Source organism: Embiotoca jacksoni, unplaced genomic scaffold, assembly GCF_022577435.1.
Source record: "Embiotoca jacksoni isolate LCO1_2020_lvr unplaced genomic scaffold, fEmbJac1.0.p SCAF_2, whole genome shotgun sequence".
NCBI lineage: Eukaryota > Metazoa > Chordata > Actinopteri > Embiotocidae > Embiotoca > Embiotoca jacksoni.
In genome coordinates this window covers 2,907,395-2,922,121 of record NW_027185340.1, presented here as the reverse complement: position 1 = coordinate 2,922,121, position 14,727 = coordinate 2,907,395, and the positions used below count along the sequence as shown (strand labels likewise).

Genomic DNA, 14,727 nt, shown 5'->3' with positions numbered 1-14,727 from the left:
AATGTTCAATGTGACTTACTGGAACCTGTCCATTGATGATGACCTCCTCAGCGAAGCGGACTTTAACAGGATTAGTCTTTAACTTGGCCTTCTTGGCGGCGCTGATGAATGCAGATTTGGGTGACTTTTAGGGGAAAGAAGGAAAAACAAACTGATTTAAAGGACAATCAGTTGCTTCAGAGATGAGTCATTTATTTTTTTCATTACACTATTCAGGGACGTGTTTTCTTCCCGAAACGTCACAGCCTCGCATTACTTGACTCTGTGCTGATGCGATTAAGGTGGCACCGTGTAAGGGCATAAGAGAGAGGACATTGAGCCTGCAAAGAATCTACTGATAAAAAAAAAAAAAAAAGCAGTTATGAGAGTTTGGTCCTTGACGCATTTGTACCCCTGCATTTATATCTGCAACCTCAAGTTTAGAAATGTTTTAAGTGGCTGTGTTTTTTTTAAAGGCTCATCATGCTGAGAATCTCAAGCACGCATACTAAACAAAATGATGAACCGATGAGTCTTATATGATATAAAACCCTATAATTGCTGTTACGGTGTATTGATAATGATCAGATCAGTGGTTTCCGGCCTCACAAAAAATAGTACTCTATATTTCTTTTTCTGTGAGACCGTACATCTATTTTTGGAGGGAACTGAAGCATAATTCCATTTCCACCGACTTATTATTTGAGCTGTAAACAAAGGCCGAATATATGCTGCTGGCACTGTGTCTTCACCACCATCTGGTGCTCCGCGGCTCTAGTAAATGTTGACGCGGCAGGTTCATATGAAGTCTTGTGAGGATCTGACGCCACAACATCAGAAGACTTGGAAGGACTGCAGCTATTCAGAGTCCCTTTGAGTTAGCAGGGCTCTAACACTTAGCTGAGGCATTGCTGATACTGTGCCAGCACAAACATATGGTAGGATTAATGACTTGCTTTCATGGAGTTAACAAAGTAATCAGCTCCAAATGCACAAACAGCCTATTTGAATGTACTCCATTTCATTCATAGAAGATGGACTTACCGGGTACGGCTGAACAACAGTCAGCAAAATGGACTCCTTGCAGCTCCTGCAGGACACACACACAAAAAAACCCAAACATATTTAATGAAAGGAAAAACTTTGAATGAATATAATTTCTGAAAAACAGAAATAAATAAGACAAAAAAATGATTGTTATAGTTGTGGAAAGTATTTTGGAGATGACCGTGCACAGTAGCAGGTTGAACACTGTGTCCTGGTGGTGCTCCCGGCAGCCCCGTGTTGCCACCACGGTGTAGAGTTTTACTGCAGAGCCCGTTCAAGGCCACAGGAGCTGTGAAGGAGTGGCTACATGGGCACTTTTCCCTGTACTAATGTACTGTTTACAGACTACCGCACAGGTCGTACAAGGACCAAACGCTCACAGCCAGCCACTCAGCTGTGTCAGGGAAATTAATCTAATGAGACGCTTGAAGAAACATCAACACCAGCGTACAGCTCAATCGCGGTGAATAAGGCAGGTGGTTCGAAAAACAAGCCAAATATCTGGTTTTATAGAACTTCAAAATAGATAGAGAAACCAAATACAGTGATGGGCCACGTGAAGAGCTTTCTTACTCTGGAAAGTATGTGTGGCCATCAACAGTAAAAGAAAAAGAAAAAAAAAAAAAAGTAAATCGAATATGTAGATCAGGAGCAAAATATAACATTACACTAATCTTAAAATGTGAACAACAGTTCCTACGTAAAGTATTCACCTCCTTTGGAAGTTAAAGAGTTTTATTATTTTATTAGAGTGGAGAGAAGGGGATTTATTGCGGCTTAATAAAACATTTAAATCAACATTAGCATTAAACTATTCTTTTTTTGTGGCACTCGGTTATCTACAACAGGTTGAGCATCAGGCAAATGGCATCTCACCTGAGTGTGTTGTCATACCTGACAAGGTCAATAACCCTCTCCCTGGGCGCTGAACTGACTGGCTCATCATTAATCATGACGATCTCGTCCCCCGGGATCAGCTTGCCTTCTGATGGACCCCCTGTCACAACATACCAGACAAGACATAAGTGGTATAAACTGTGCACAGTCGCACCATTTTTCTTGATTCTCGTTGCTCGCTGTCTGGTGGCTCAAAGCTCTAATGAATGCTTACTCACTGAAGGCCCTTAAAATCAATGATTCATCAACGTAAACTGCAGCCTCAGTGGGTTTTCCTCTTAGCTACATTTTACGAGGATTTCATCTTCTGTTGATGAAATAATGGCCACGGACTGCATGAGTCACTGTTGTATCAGAGCTCGCTGTGTTGCCGGGTCACATTACCTGGTGTGACTGAGCGAACCACCACGGGTTTCTCACTGCCTGCCACAAATCCGAAGCCAAGCACTGGGTCTCGCCTCATCTCCACCTTCCGGGGCGCTGGTGGCACAAACTTGTCTCCGTCCAGACGAACTTCCTCCAGGGAGTTGCTCTGGGAGACGTGGCTGTGGGAATGACATCTAGGATATTTACTGTTTGTGTCACGGCTAGTTGTTTTTGTTATATTGTAAACAACATTTGTACGTGGTTCTGCAGAAACCACAGTTAGTGTTTCCATTTCAAGATGGAACTGTGAGGCATATTCTACGGTATTTGTAGTGTTAGCTATATATTAGTCATTACACCAAGCTTTGGCAAATGACTGGGACTTACTACACAAACAAAAACTGGGTATGTATTGTATTTTTAAGTATCTGGAACCCAAATAATTTCAACCACAACTCAAGCAATTGATCAACCATTGATTAGTTTAATTAGATAACTGACTCAATGTTGAAGTGAAATTTAAAGCAAAAACTCCAGATTCTCCAGTTTTCTCATGTTAATGTAAACTGAATATCTGCCAGTTTTGGAGTACAAGTCAGACAAATATGGACTTTTGAAGATGTCTTTTCTAACAGACTAAATGGATAATTCAGAAAATAATCAGCAGATGATTTGATTAAAAATAATAGTTGCAACTTTATTTTCAAAATGTGCATGCTGTACTAATATTATCAAAAATAATGATCTCCAAGAAACAATGACAACTTATACAAGAGGCAGCGGTTAAAAAAATATGAAAAAGGGAGAAAGAAAGAAATATAATACGTTACTATAAGATTGTTGTTTGCTCTAAATTCCCATAGTGCTTAAAGACAAGATGACAGATATTGTTTTGGAATAATGAACTAAAAGTAGAACATGTGTATGCTAATCAATCTCCAATGTTTGTATTCTCACATTACAGTAAGTGCTTCACTAAGAATCTGTGCAACTCACACTGATAGGTGTTAGATAACAGGCATCGGCCTCAATGCAGCACAGGTATAATGTGGAGTGTCATGAAATGTCATCACTGCCTGATTTTCAGATTTACAACCTCTGAGATTCCTGCTGTTAATAGCTGGCTGCAAACAAAGGCTCTTTACTTTAGCTACCCTGAATCAATGCATTTCTGCAACACAATTATTGTTCTTTTACCTTTTTGAGCTCAAAGTTGAGCACAAATGTATTTGGAGTTTCAACAGTGTCTCTCCGCTCTCCCTGGCTGCAAAAGCAGCAGCAGCAGCTCCGCATGGTGCCAACAACGTTGGTTAATTAAAGCCGTGGGCAGACAGTGTGTAATTCACAGTTATTCTTGACACATGTACTATTCACCACTAAATACTAACAATTAGTCTTCTGTCGCACAAAGACACAGTGAGATCTGTCAATCGCATCCCGACACTATGAGAAAGCAACAACAACAAGGCCAATGAGTTCAAAGATGTTGACTGTCAACTAATATTTTGGATGAGCAGGATTCAACAAACCAGTAAACATCTACTATGAGGATGTAAAAAGCAGAACCTTTTTCAACTGTTGTTTTTTGTAGTCATATCAGTCCTGAAATGGAACCAGAACCTAATCTCTGTGATGCTCCCACCTTTACAGAGATTTAGATTTCAAATACAATATCCCTGTAATATAAATAATGCTCAGTCCCTCAATAACCCGAATCCAACAGAAAAGGAAAAAGGAATAAGACCGAGAAATTCAAACAAATCTCATCATTTCACAAGTCAGTTCCAGTAAAACTGGGCTTTTATTGTTTAAAGTGAGGTTAGGAGTCCATGTGATGGCAGAGTGGGGAGCCTTTGAAATAGCAACTTAAATCTTACAACTTATGTCATTCAGTGAAAAGGTGCTCTAAATGAACCAAATGGTGTCCTCCTTCATTTCTAGATATAAAACCCACGAAACTGATTTCTATACAAGCTAACAAATTCCATCAAGTAAGATTTAAAAGATGCAAGAAGAGAAAACAAGAACATTTCTATAGATACTATCTTCTCTATTACTCCACCATTGATGCTGGCAGAGGTGGTCAATCTTGTGCATTTTTTTTTTTTTAACAGTAATTAACTAAATGCATGCTAATAGAATATGTACTGCATGAATATTATGCAGAGGCCATAATACATGTTTTTGCAATCAAGACGTTATCCACTTTGTTTCAATTAAAAATGACACAGCCCTGAGTTTTCCACTGGTCACCTTATTAACACGTCCACATTCTGCATTTATGTGCAGTTTAAAAAATAAAAACAGTATCTTCTCCTCTTTCCCTTTTACCTGAGGTCATTAAAGGACAAAACACCAACTCCATCAGTTTACAAAAGAAATAAAGAAATGTAGCTCCCTCACTGTCAAATAGCCTTTTTTTTTTTTTTAAGTTTTGTTGCAGCTTATGTAATAAATTCCACTTCAGTTTGCAGAAAAAACATCTTATAGAGACATGTTACCTCGAGTTCACTGCCATGACACTAGAGGCCAGAATATCACATAAATCATGAATTTGTGCATTTATATAAATATTTAAACAAGCAGATTTTTTTTAAACTGCATTAATTACATGCAAGACTGGTCAATCAACCAAACGTTTTGGTTTTCCTCTTAGCTTTATGAAATAAAATATGGTGTATTTCAGTGATACATTTTGTCTTCACCTTTGTGTGCAGAAGCGTACCCGTCTCATTTTTTTTTTTTTTTTTTTTGGGAGGCTCCTCTATCAAACATTTCGTTTGAATTTGTGCATCAGTTTTATCTCACAAATAACAAACTCAACAGATTGTGCACGAAGCAAAAACCATATGGACCTGTGCGTTCAGGAAGAATACTGTCTCCTCCCCTGCACGGCCACCTGCTAACCATGGCTAGATTCCCATTGTGCAGACAGCCATGCATCTAATGCTCCCTAATCATACCCATTAGCTGCTAGTGTAGCTCTGCAACACTCTACAAAGCAATGGCAAGGCAGCATTGGTAGCTTTAAAGTGAACAAGATGAGCAGTGAGAAATACTGGCTGGATTCTCGCTGTACAAACAGTATTTCCAAATGTTTTCTTGTGGCATCTTTTGGATTTAGTGTAGTAAGCTCATTACAAAAAGCAATATCCTGTTACTCTTGTTCCTGAAGTATGCGTTGACAATGCTCACAACTTGTTGGTGCTATATAGAGGTTATATTTGTCCTGCCTGGAACTCAACCTCATTGATATTATGCACTGACCACCATTATTTATAATTTTGCTGTGTCACTGACTCTTCCTTTTGATGACTTTCTACAAGGACATTTTCTAAACTCCCAAACCTTTTAAATGTGGTAATGGCTCTGATGAAGTCATGAACCATTGTTTCCTGTTCTTTGACATATTTATATACTGTGAAAACAGATTGCTCCCCTGTCATCTCGAGCTCCGTCTTTCAACAAGAAGTCTCTGTTCAGTCTGTAATTTGTCAACACTTCTCTATATTGTTAGTCAAAACAACATTGCAGTTATTAAGTACCAAAGTGTCAAAACTCTAAATATTAAATGGCTACTACTTTATTCATGTGCTGTTGTCACACAGGCTCGACATGTGTTCCATTGAGAAATACAACAATTTATTGTGAGCCCCCTGGAGCCTTGACAAACTCAGATGACCACTGACATTCACAGACACTCACATTTGATTATTCATGAGTCGCTCTCAGATTTAGAAAAAGAAAAAGCCAGAGCCAAAACAGCCTCCATGATCTGCCTCATGCAGACACACTCTGCATCCAGCACTTTCACTGCTCCTTACTTCTTATGTAACTCCTCTGACATCACGCTTCTCATGCTATAACCCGTGTGTGACAAGCGCTCACCTCCTATTCTGTACACCATTGAAATGTTGTTCTTTTTTTACACTGGAAAGATGCAGCTAGAATACAGATGTTACATGCCAAAATATTAAATGAAAATAATCTAGTGAACAAATGAAAGCAGCAGATATTTTGCAGAATCATGCATGACATGCACACAGGTTGATAAAAGCAGCAATGAAGTAATATATTACATTTTGCACATCATAGTTGTGAGAGAATAGCAGACTGCACAGCCAAATCAACAGAACAGATAAATCAAGCAAACACTCACTTGTTACACGACTGCATGCACAAACATATAAAGCATCAATGGAGAGGTTTTTTTTTTTTTTACCTGCCTGTACAGATTTCCAGAAGTGCCAATTATGAAAGATCAATTACGCTGATAACACTATGACCCAGCATGTCGAGTCTCAGATCAAAAACAAGCCCCCACGCAGGTGAATTTCATCAGCGGCAGCGGCATAACGCACACTCTCAAAAGCCCTCTTCTGCATTTGCGAGACTGCATGAAGAGCATTGTAGGAGTGCGAGCGCGTGAGAGAGAGTGAGAGTAGGCAGGGGCAGAGTGTGCGCAGCAGCGGAGGGAGCAGGGAAATCAGTATTCTGAATGCACAGATGGAGACAGTGTGGAGGCAGTGACGTGGCTGGAATAATCACAGGTTGGCAAAGCGTCTGAAACATCTGGGACAGAGAAAAGAGCTCCCCCGCAATTTCTTTAAACACAGGGCACTTACTTGATGTAGCAGTCACGCCCCTCTCTACTGGTGCCCATATCCCATCCATTTGGGGGTCCCTGCGAAGCACTCCAGGTCCCTGAAGGGGGCGGCCAGCCTGAGGATTTGGTCCTGTGGCTGCAGAGGCAGAAAGGGGGCATAAATCAAGCATAGCACAACTTCATATCATGCTTGCATAACACACACAGCATGAAGCTCCGGAGTGATATGAAAATAAATAAAATAAAATGGCTTCAGATCAGATAGGCAAGTCGAACTGCGAAAGAATTTCAAAATAATATTTGCCAAAGAGATATTTGAGTCATAATAGAAATAAATAAATTGTACTGATATAAAGCGATTCAGCCCGAGCGATAAGAGACTGTCCGATTCCACAGCGATAAACAATGTCCTGTAGCCACAGTTCACTCAGTGAAAGCAAATCAAATTAATTACGTAAGCTAGACACACAGGCGGAGTTGTCATGCCTCACTCTTGTGCTTTGAGAGGCATGAAATTGGTTTTATGTCTCGATGTCAGCACATTCTTTATAAAAAGAAGCCCAGAGGAATTCTCTAGTAAAGTTACTCAATCCCAAAAGAATTTGATGAAGTTTATCAGAGAACATAACCAGCTCTAACCCTCATCTGCAAAACAGTTAATTGTCGCCTTTTGTGTGAAAGACAGCCAATGTCAAAATCTTTAGTTGCAGCTGATTTTCCTGACAAAACGCAGTCCTGCTCACTCCTTTCGCTGTGTCACAAGTTGGCAGAGTGCAGGTATTCAGGAGAGCTGTAATTGGTTCAAATGTTTCCATGTGTCTTTTTGTCAGCACCCCCCCTTCCCTTTTGTTCCCTTTATCTCTGTCTTTGTGTCTGCACACTGGTGATGCTATGAAAGCGGTGGCAGTAAGTTATGTCACTTCAAGGGCTTGTCTGCCGTGTAACAGGGCTCTTCGCATTCATTATTCAAAGCCCCTCTTTCTTTCCCTCTAAATGTTTCCCCAGTTACTGTACCGATGATAATAAATTGTGTGCAGGGTGCTTGTATCTGTGTGAGAGCGCGTCTCTGGGCGCACGTGTCCTCTATATGAGGTGTTTATGAAATATTGCCAGCTTATCAACACAATGTAAAAATATCGTGAAGCTTTATGGTACAAAGAGTTAGTCAGCTACAAAATACTGCAACTCAAGCTAAAGTACAGCACACAGGCTAACTGAGAAAACACACTTAAGTCCTACTGGGGGCATTAAATCATAATTAATTCATAAAAGAACAAGCTCAGGAGCCAAAAAGTATGTTTCTTCTTTGAGTACAACATTTTAAGTCGGTCTCTTAATAGAGGAAGCGATCTGATTTTTTGTGTTTGGGGGATATTAGTGTTTCCACATGGATATGGATTTATTTGACCTACAGTACATTAGATGGGAGCAGGCCTCCATGGTGTATATTTAGAACATTTCCTGCAGCTCAAATGATGTGTTTGGACACAACTGGATGCTGTCTGACACTGTTGGAGCCATGCTCACCCCATTGATGAATCCCACCAGCCATGTTAACACGAGCAGCGTCTGATGTAGCAGATTTACACATTTTTAATCAAGGGACGTATAACTTGCAGCTTATGATTAATATCTTATTATGACAGCATTTTCCTAAGATTTCACCTTCAGCAGGGATATGTTTGACATTCCTCCAAAGGTCTACAACGTATTAAAGAGTATTGTACTTACAGTCTCAGATGCTGTGCCCTCAGAATATGTTTCTGAACAGACAAATTGTTCTAAAAAAAAAAAAATCAATTTTCCGTCCGAGTCACAGTGTCTCTGCAGTAACAGGACAGTCTATCACAGATGATGCGATCTTTGATTTCTTTTGTCTACAGACAGGCGGTGCATCATGCCACTGAGTTGCTGCATTCCCGTTGAACAGAGAGGCTGAAAAGGTTCACCCACCGGCGGACAGTGAAACTGATCTTCCTCACTAAGCATCAATAAATAATGGTTGCACATTCACATCGGACTAAGTAATCAAGCGCCAAGTAGGCAAGCCGTCCTGCACAATTCATGAGCAGGTTACCCAAGAGTCAGAGTGAGGATAATTTGAACAAGAAATTGGAGGCAAATATAAAATCCCGAGGGATTTTTCTTTCAACACAAATTTCACTGAAACCGCCAAATGCTCAATGACCTTTCTGTATTTTTCACATCTCTTTTGATTATTCTCTATTTACAATTTAGTGGCAACCAAAAATTTGCCTTTAAAAGACATTAACACCAAAATAAAAAGGGAAGAACGCTCATAGCTCGTAAAATTAACAATCAATAAAGTAGATTAGCATGAAACCTTTGCTGCCACAACAAATAACATCAGGGTTGTATAATCTAAAGTTGGGTGCCTACAATACAACTTTCTTCTTTTGAGCATCAGACTTGATACTTTTATTGAGATGAAGAGAGATGATCCTGGGAAGAGTTTAATTGTGCTGAGAGATGGAGAAAAGATCACTTTTCAGTCCTTCATAAAAATTGCATGGACAATGTGATCCTTACTTTATCACAGTGGTTCACTTTCACTTTCATCTGTGTGAATACATGCTCATCGCAAAGAAGCATTCTGGTGTTATATGAAGGCTCAAATCCTGTTAATGTAGGAAGTAACTATGCATTATAGACAAGCCACGGCTTAGAGGAGCACATTCCAACACAGACACTCAAGTTAGTTTAAATAATTTACACTAACAATCTCTGAGGCTTGGCCATATGAAACCACGTCCTGGTACAGCATGCCTGCCATTACGAGTATTTGCACGTGCTCGTAAAATGTTTTCTGATGGTCACTTGCTGATTGCAAGAGGACAAAACTCTGCATTTCCTTTTGGGCTCTTACTGCTTTCCCAGAATGCACTGGGCAAGAGACAAGGGAGTATCCCCAGGTCGGGAAGGCCACAATAACTTCACTGCTCTTTAGGATAATGGCATCATGAATGAAACATCACTTTATTCTATATGTGAACTTCGGTTCTGAAGCCTCGAGTTTGGTATTTTGGACGAGCTGTATGAAGCGAGTGGTTATTTTCAGATGGACCGCCAGAAAACTAATAAGAAGGAGTGACTTTAGGAAATGACACCATCATTTGAATGTCTTTGTATTTCATGAGAGAATATGGATGTGAGTCCATGGAGCCAGAGCCTTTTTGGAGCCAACCCATAGTGGTACTTGGTGGTATTGCAGTTTAACTCACTTTTGTCACTGGCCTCACTTTTCAGATCCAGAAGCTGCGTCCACTTTTATATACACAGTGTGATTAATACACATACAGAGACAAACACTGTAGCAAATACATTACCAGCGGTTTTATAGATAGAATGAGTAAAACCTCCATGAATTTCTGGAATTTACCAAATACTGAGGATCTAAAATAAGTAAGAATCTTTCTTCCTCTCTCTCCATCGTCGGCCTTTTAACTGAACACAGACTCAACTCTCAGCTAATCTGAGTAAAATATAAAAAGTTTTTTTTTTTTTTTTTACCCTCCTTGTGTGACTGAGAGGATTGTTACAATAATGTCTTGAGATACATAGTGAAGAGGTTGTGACGCTGCTTTCTCGGTGCTCTTGAATTAAACCAACATTTATGCAGAGATAAACCGCTAATGCGATTCTGTTTAGATACAAAACCTGTAGAGAGACAGCTGATGAGATGACCATCTCCTGGGAGGAGGCCGGGGGAGTGGAGCAGAGAAGTGGCTCAGACAGAGAGGAACCTCTCTGATTAAAGGCCTTATTCCTGTGCTCCTCTTTTAGAGGCTGCCTCCATCCTGCTGAGGGCACACAGCCGTTGCCTTTTGTTTTAGAAAACATCTGCCCTCTGCTTGACTTCTCCAACCACCACCTTGGCTCAAATTCTTCAGTCAATATGGCAACATGACAGAACATGGTCCAATCTGCTTTTCATATTGTGCGCTGCTATTTATATGTCACTGTTAAAGTGAAGGCCATCAGGGCTTTCAGAGATACTGCTGACTACGTAGTCACAGTAAATTGCTTGATTTTATGCTGCTGCTCTTCAGCATTCTGGGACATCACTGTTTTAATTCTCACTGCGTCTATTTAACATCTGAGAAGAAAACAGGGCTTTCCTTACATTGATTATATGACCACATGGCATCAATACAACCAAAACAGACAGCCTGGGCATCTAGAGTTTGTACTTTGCCCCACATAGTCGCATTATACAATAATACTGAAATATTTAGCACTAAAAGACTCACTTCAAAAAAGGAGAGTCCATTTTCCCCATTATTCCAACTGAATATTGCATTTTTGTGTTTGTCTTTGTAAGCACTGATATTGTTGCCATGGGCAACCACACTATCCTGAGCAGCTCTCTGGTGCCTCGATATAGAAAGGTTTTTGGTTAGTTAATCTCCTCTGGGTGGGAATAAAACAGCATCTGGGAAACAGCCCACCCACTGTGGTCCTCCTGCTATTTTATGGCGTGTAAAGGAGCCTCAATGTCCCACTGTCTCTAGTTTACCTGTTAAATAGCAAAACACAATTACCCTACAGAAGAGCTGCCATTTGACTGGCAGATGTGAAGTCTGCTGTGACACCTTTGACAGAGGAAATCATAGCAAGTCAGGAAATATCAGAAACTTAATGTACATGATTGCGTTGCATCCAGTAGTATAACTTCCCTTATTCACTGTATACTGAATTGATAGTTTTATATCCAGGTGTAAGAAGAGACAAAAGGAAATCTGTGTTTTCTTAATTATTTCATCATTACACTGCATTTTCCTCAGGCCTTTTTTGCTCTCCATTGTTCTATGTAAAACATTAACCAAATATAGTGATGAACTTACCCTGTGGGCACTCAACTAGACATGGTCTCCTGTATCTCTTTGTGCGACTCACTGCTTCTATGCTAAAAGCTCTAAAGCACAGAACAAAACAAATGGTAGCGTAAGACCTCATTCTCCGGCCTGCTGGCTCCTACTTCTGACCCAGAGTCATTTCTGATCTACTCTTCCCGCAGAGCCTCTGATTTGGACAGTTAAGTGTGACAGATCTTTTGATCTGCGTGTACTCTGATGAGCATTTAGGCGAATCAATTTGTGTCCAGACCAGTAATTTCCTGTGCAAAAAGTTTGCAGTTGCAATATGTGGAACAAGGGTTCACATTATGGATTATTAAAAGAAACACAGACAACAATGAATCAAGTGAGCAGCGCTGGCAAAAATTAATGCAGTTCGACTAAATTTGAATTAGCTGAAGAAAACTGTCATCACCGCCTACTAGACAAACAGGTCTACACGCATTTAATGAACATAGCTATCATTTATGTAAGGCCGACTAAAAATAGCTCCAGCAAGATATGCTAAACAATAATCTAGGCCTCTTTGAATACATGCAGAGCAAACATGCTTAGCAATCAACGAGTTCAACAACCCCATTGAGTCAGGCAAGCCCTGTGATTGAGTGATAATTGACACTCTCTAAATAAAAATGTGAGTTTCATGCTCATTATCTCAACAGTAGTGCTGCTGACAAACTATTTATACTGTATCACCCACAGAGTGTATCAAAAGAGTAACAGGTCAATTAGAGCCAGAGTTATACATATAGTGATCAAAACAAAGCACTTCAAACAACTCTGGTCAAATGGCACAAACTTGGAGGGTGGAGGAGGGTGAGTTTGTAACCTTTCAATGAAATAACTTTCAAAAATAGGGAAATAAGGAAAAGCCAGATCCAAGCACAACAAAGAACGGAGAAAATGAAAGCAAGATTAGGCATCTGTTTCTGACAGCAGACACATCTGGGGGGCGTTGAGGGAAATCATTCCTTTTCTTGTGACTCTCTAAACATGCAGTGGGCTTCTCTATAAAATGCTCTTTCAACCTTAGCAAAACTGTATCCCCGCTGACTGAAATTCTTGCTGGCAGCTGAGGGGGAGAAAAACAGAAAAAAATGCCGTGATAACGCATAATCAGTGGTAGCATTGTGTGGCATTATTAACAGTGACAGGATGCAGTGACGTTGGGGGTCCACTGGGAGCCGCATCATTAATGCTGCCAGGAGGGATCCTAACTGGAAAACAATGTTCCTATCATATGATGGACAAGCACTGCTACCTGTTTGATTTCCTGTGGGAATGTTATCAAAAAGCAGCTGTGATGATTTGCACACAGAATAATAATTGAGGTCCTATATTACGCTTTTAGCTCACGTTTTTATGTCTAGAAAAAAAGAACAAATGACAAATGATCAATGCGGTTTGTTGATGACTCATAAGTGAAATTAAACGCTCTAAATGGGCATTTCTGTGACATATATAGTATCTTATTTAATATCTGCTGTTTATGATCAGCTGCTCTCCCCACCAGTGGACTGTGGTGTTTCTGATAGAGCCAAATCCCCTGGGAGGATTAATGTCCATTGGGGCAGATCCACTCAATCTAGCGGACCCATGGGTGCGTAAGGTGAGGTGTCAGCCCTGGCAATGAATGAATTTGTCAGAACTTAGTTCAACTCTCATATAATCCCCATTACATTTTGTAAAAAAAAAAAAAAAAAAAAAGAATAAAAAAACTAAATATATATTTTCATTTCTTTTACACACTAAAATTCACCAAGTGAAGAAAATTTTAAGTAAAAACAAAATGTGGGTTTTCACTTGGGAATATTTAAACTGCTCAGAGTCAGCTGTAAGTGTTCATCGTCCTGTTCAGGCCATAGGTATGTGAACTTGAGCAATCATATTGAAAACCACTCATGTCTAATAACTCTAATGACTAATCACAAATCACTCCGGTTTATTCATGAAAGGAAGATATGTTTATATTATCCTTCTGTAATATGAGGTGTGACAATGAATCACAACTCCACTGAGAATTGATAATCATTTCCCGTGGCCCATTAACCGGAGAGATATAAAATCTGGAACAACTGCAGCTGAATTTTCAAACGCTTACAAAATAAAATGCGTATCATGACATAACGAAAGACTTAAGCAACAGACCATAGCCACTGTCTGCAGTAGAAGAAATTTGCGAACTTAAATAAAAACAGTTTAGATTCACGATCCGCATCAGCTTTTGCATCCACCCCCACTCCCATCTACCCCACTTGCTCATTCATTTCACATCATACGTGACTGCACAACTTGCTGCCCTGAATAATCAATAACTCAGCATTTTTATTCCCACATGTGATTCCTGTGTCACACTCCGAATCACGTCTTCAAACATACAAGCCACCACCTTTTGGAGAAGGAGCAGGTACGTCCAAACACAGCAAATACACAGCAGCATCCGTCGGACTCACCCTGACAGCTTTGGCATCTTCACAAAGCTGAACACATCCATGTGTGCTGCAGACTGCAGTTAAGGCTACAAATTCACCATCTACTTCACTCCATTGTCCCGCACTGTCTTTGGCAACGGGGGAATAAATAATTCAGAAAAAAAAAAGTGGAGCTTCCACAAGTCAGGTGGAGAGATTAGTCCTGTTGTCTGGGCTTCTGCATGGCTGAGTGATTGCTGTGTCCTCGCCTCAGCAGCGCAAATCCACAGCCCATGGAAAAGGATCTGGCAGCGCAGCTTCCCCTGGTTACATCCTTCAAAGCATGCCTGTGTTAGCTGCGTTAAGCCACCTTCATTTAATTTCCATCGCGGTGGAATGATGTGCGGGAGCCGCACAGTAACAACAGCTTTGGAGAGAGGCAGAGAGAGCCAGAGCGAGGGACAGAGGGAGGGAGGGACATGGGTGGCAGTGGTGGTAGATGAGAGTGGAGGAAAGAGAAAAGAGGAATGTGTGGGGATGTTGA

At 40.4% G+C, this 14,727-nt stretch overlaps 1 protein-coding gene across 5 annotated transcripts in view; it reads right to left on the bottom strand.

The window, feature by feature from the left end:
- frmpd4 (FERM and PDZ domain containing 4) overlaps window positions 1-14,727 on the bottom strand; it is a 27,074-nt gene extending 12,347 nt beyond the window's left edge. Inside the window, exons 1-6 of one of the 5 annotated variants that reach the window (XM_069153930.1) lie at window positions 14,226-14,727; window positions 6,915-7,031; window positions 2,308-2,483; window positions 1,903-2,023; window positions 1,024-1,069; window positions 20-124 (exon numbers count right to left, since the gene is read on the bottom strand). In XM_069153930.1, the coding sequence (XP_069010031.1) occupies window positions 20-124; window positions 1,024-1,069; window positions 1,903-2,023; window positions 2,308-2,483; window positions 6,915-7,031; window positions 14,226-14,266 (606 nt within the window). In that variant the 5' untranslated portion in view covers window positions 14,267-14,727. Of the gene's footprint in view, window positions 1-19; window positions 125-1,023; window positions 1,070-1,902; window positions 2,024-2,307; window positions 2,484-6,511; window positions 6,769-6,914; window positions 7,032-14,225 lie in introns of those variants that run through there. The other 4 variants (XM_069153932.1, XM_069153931.1, XM_069153933.1 and 1 more) reach the window with 4 other exon arrangements.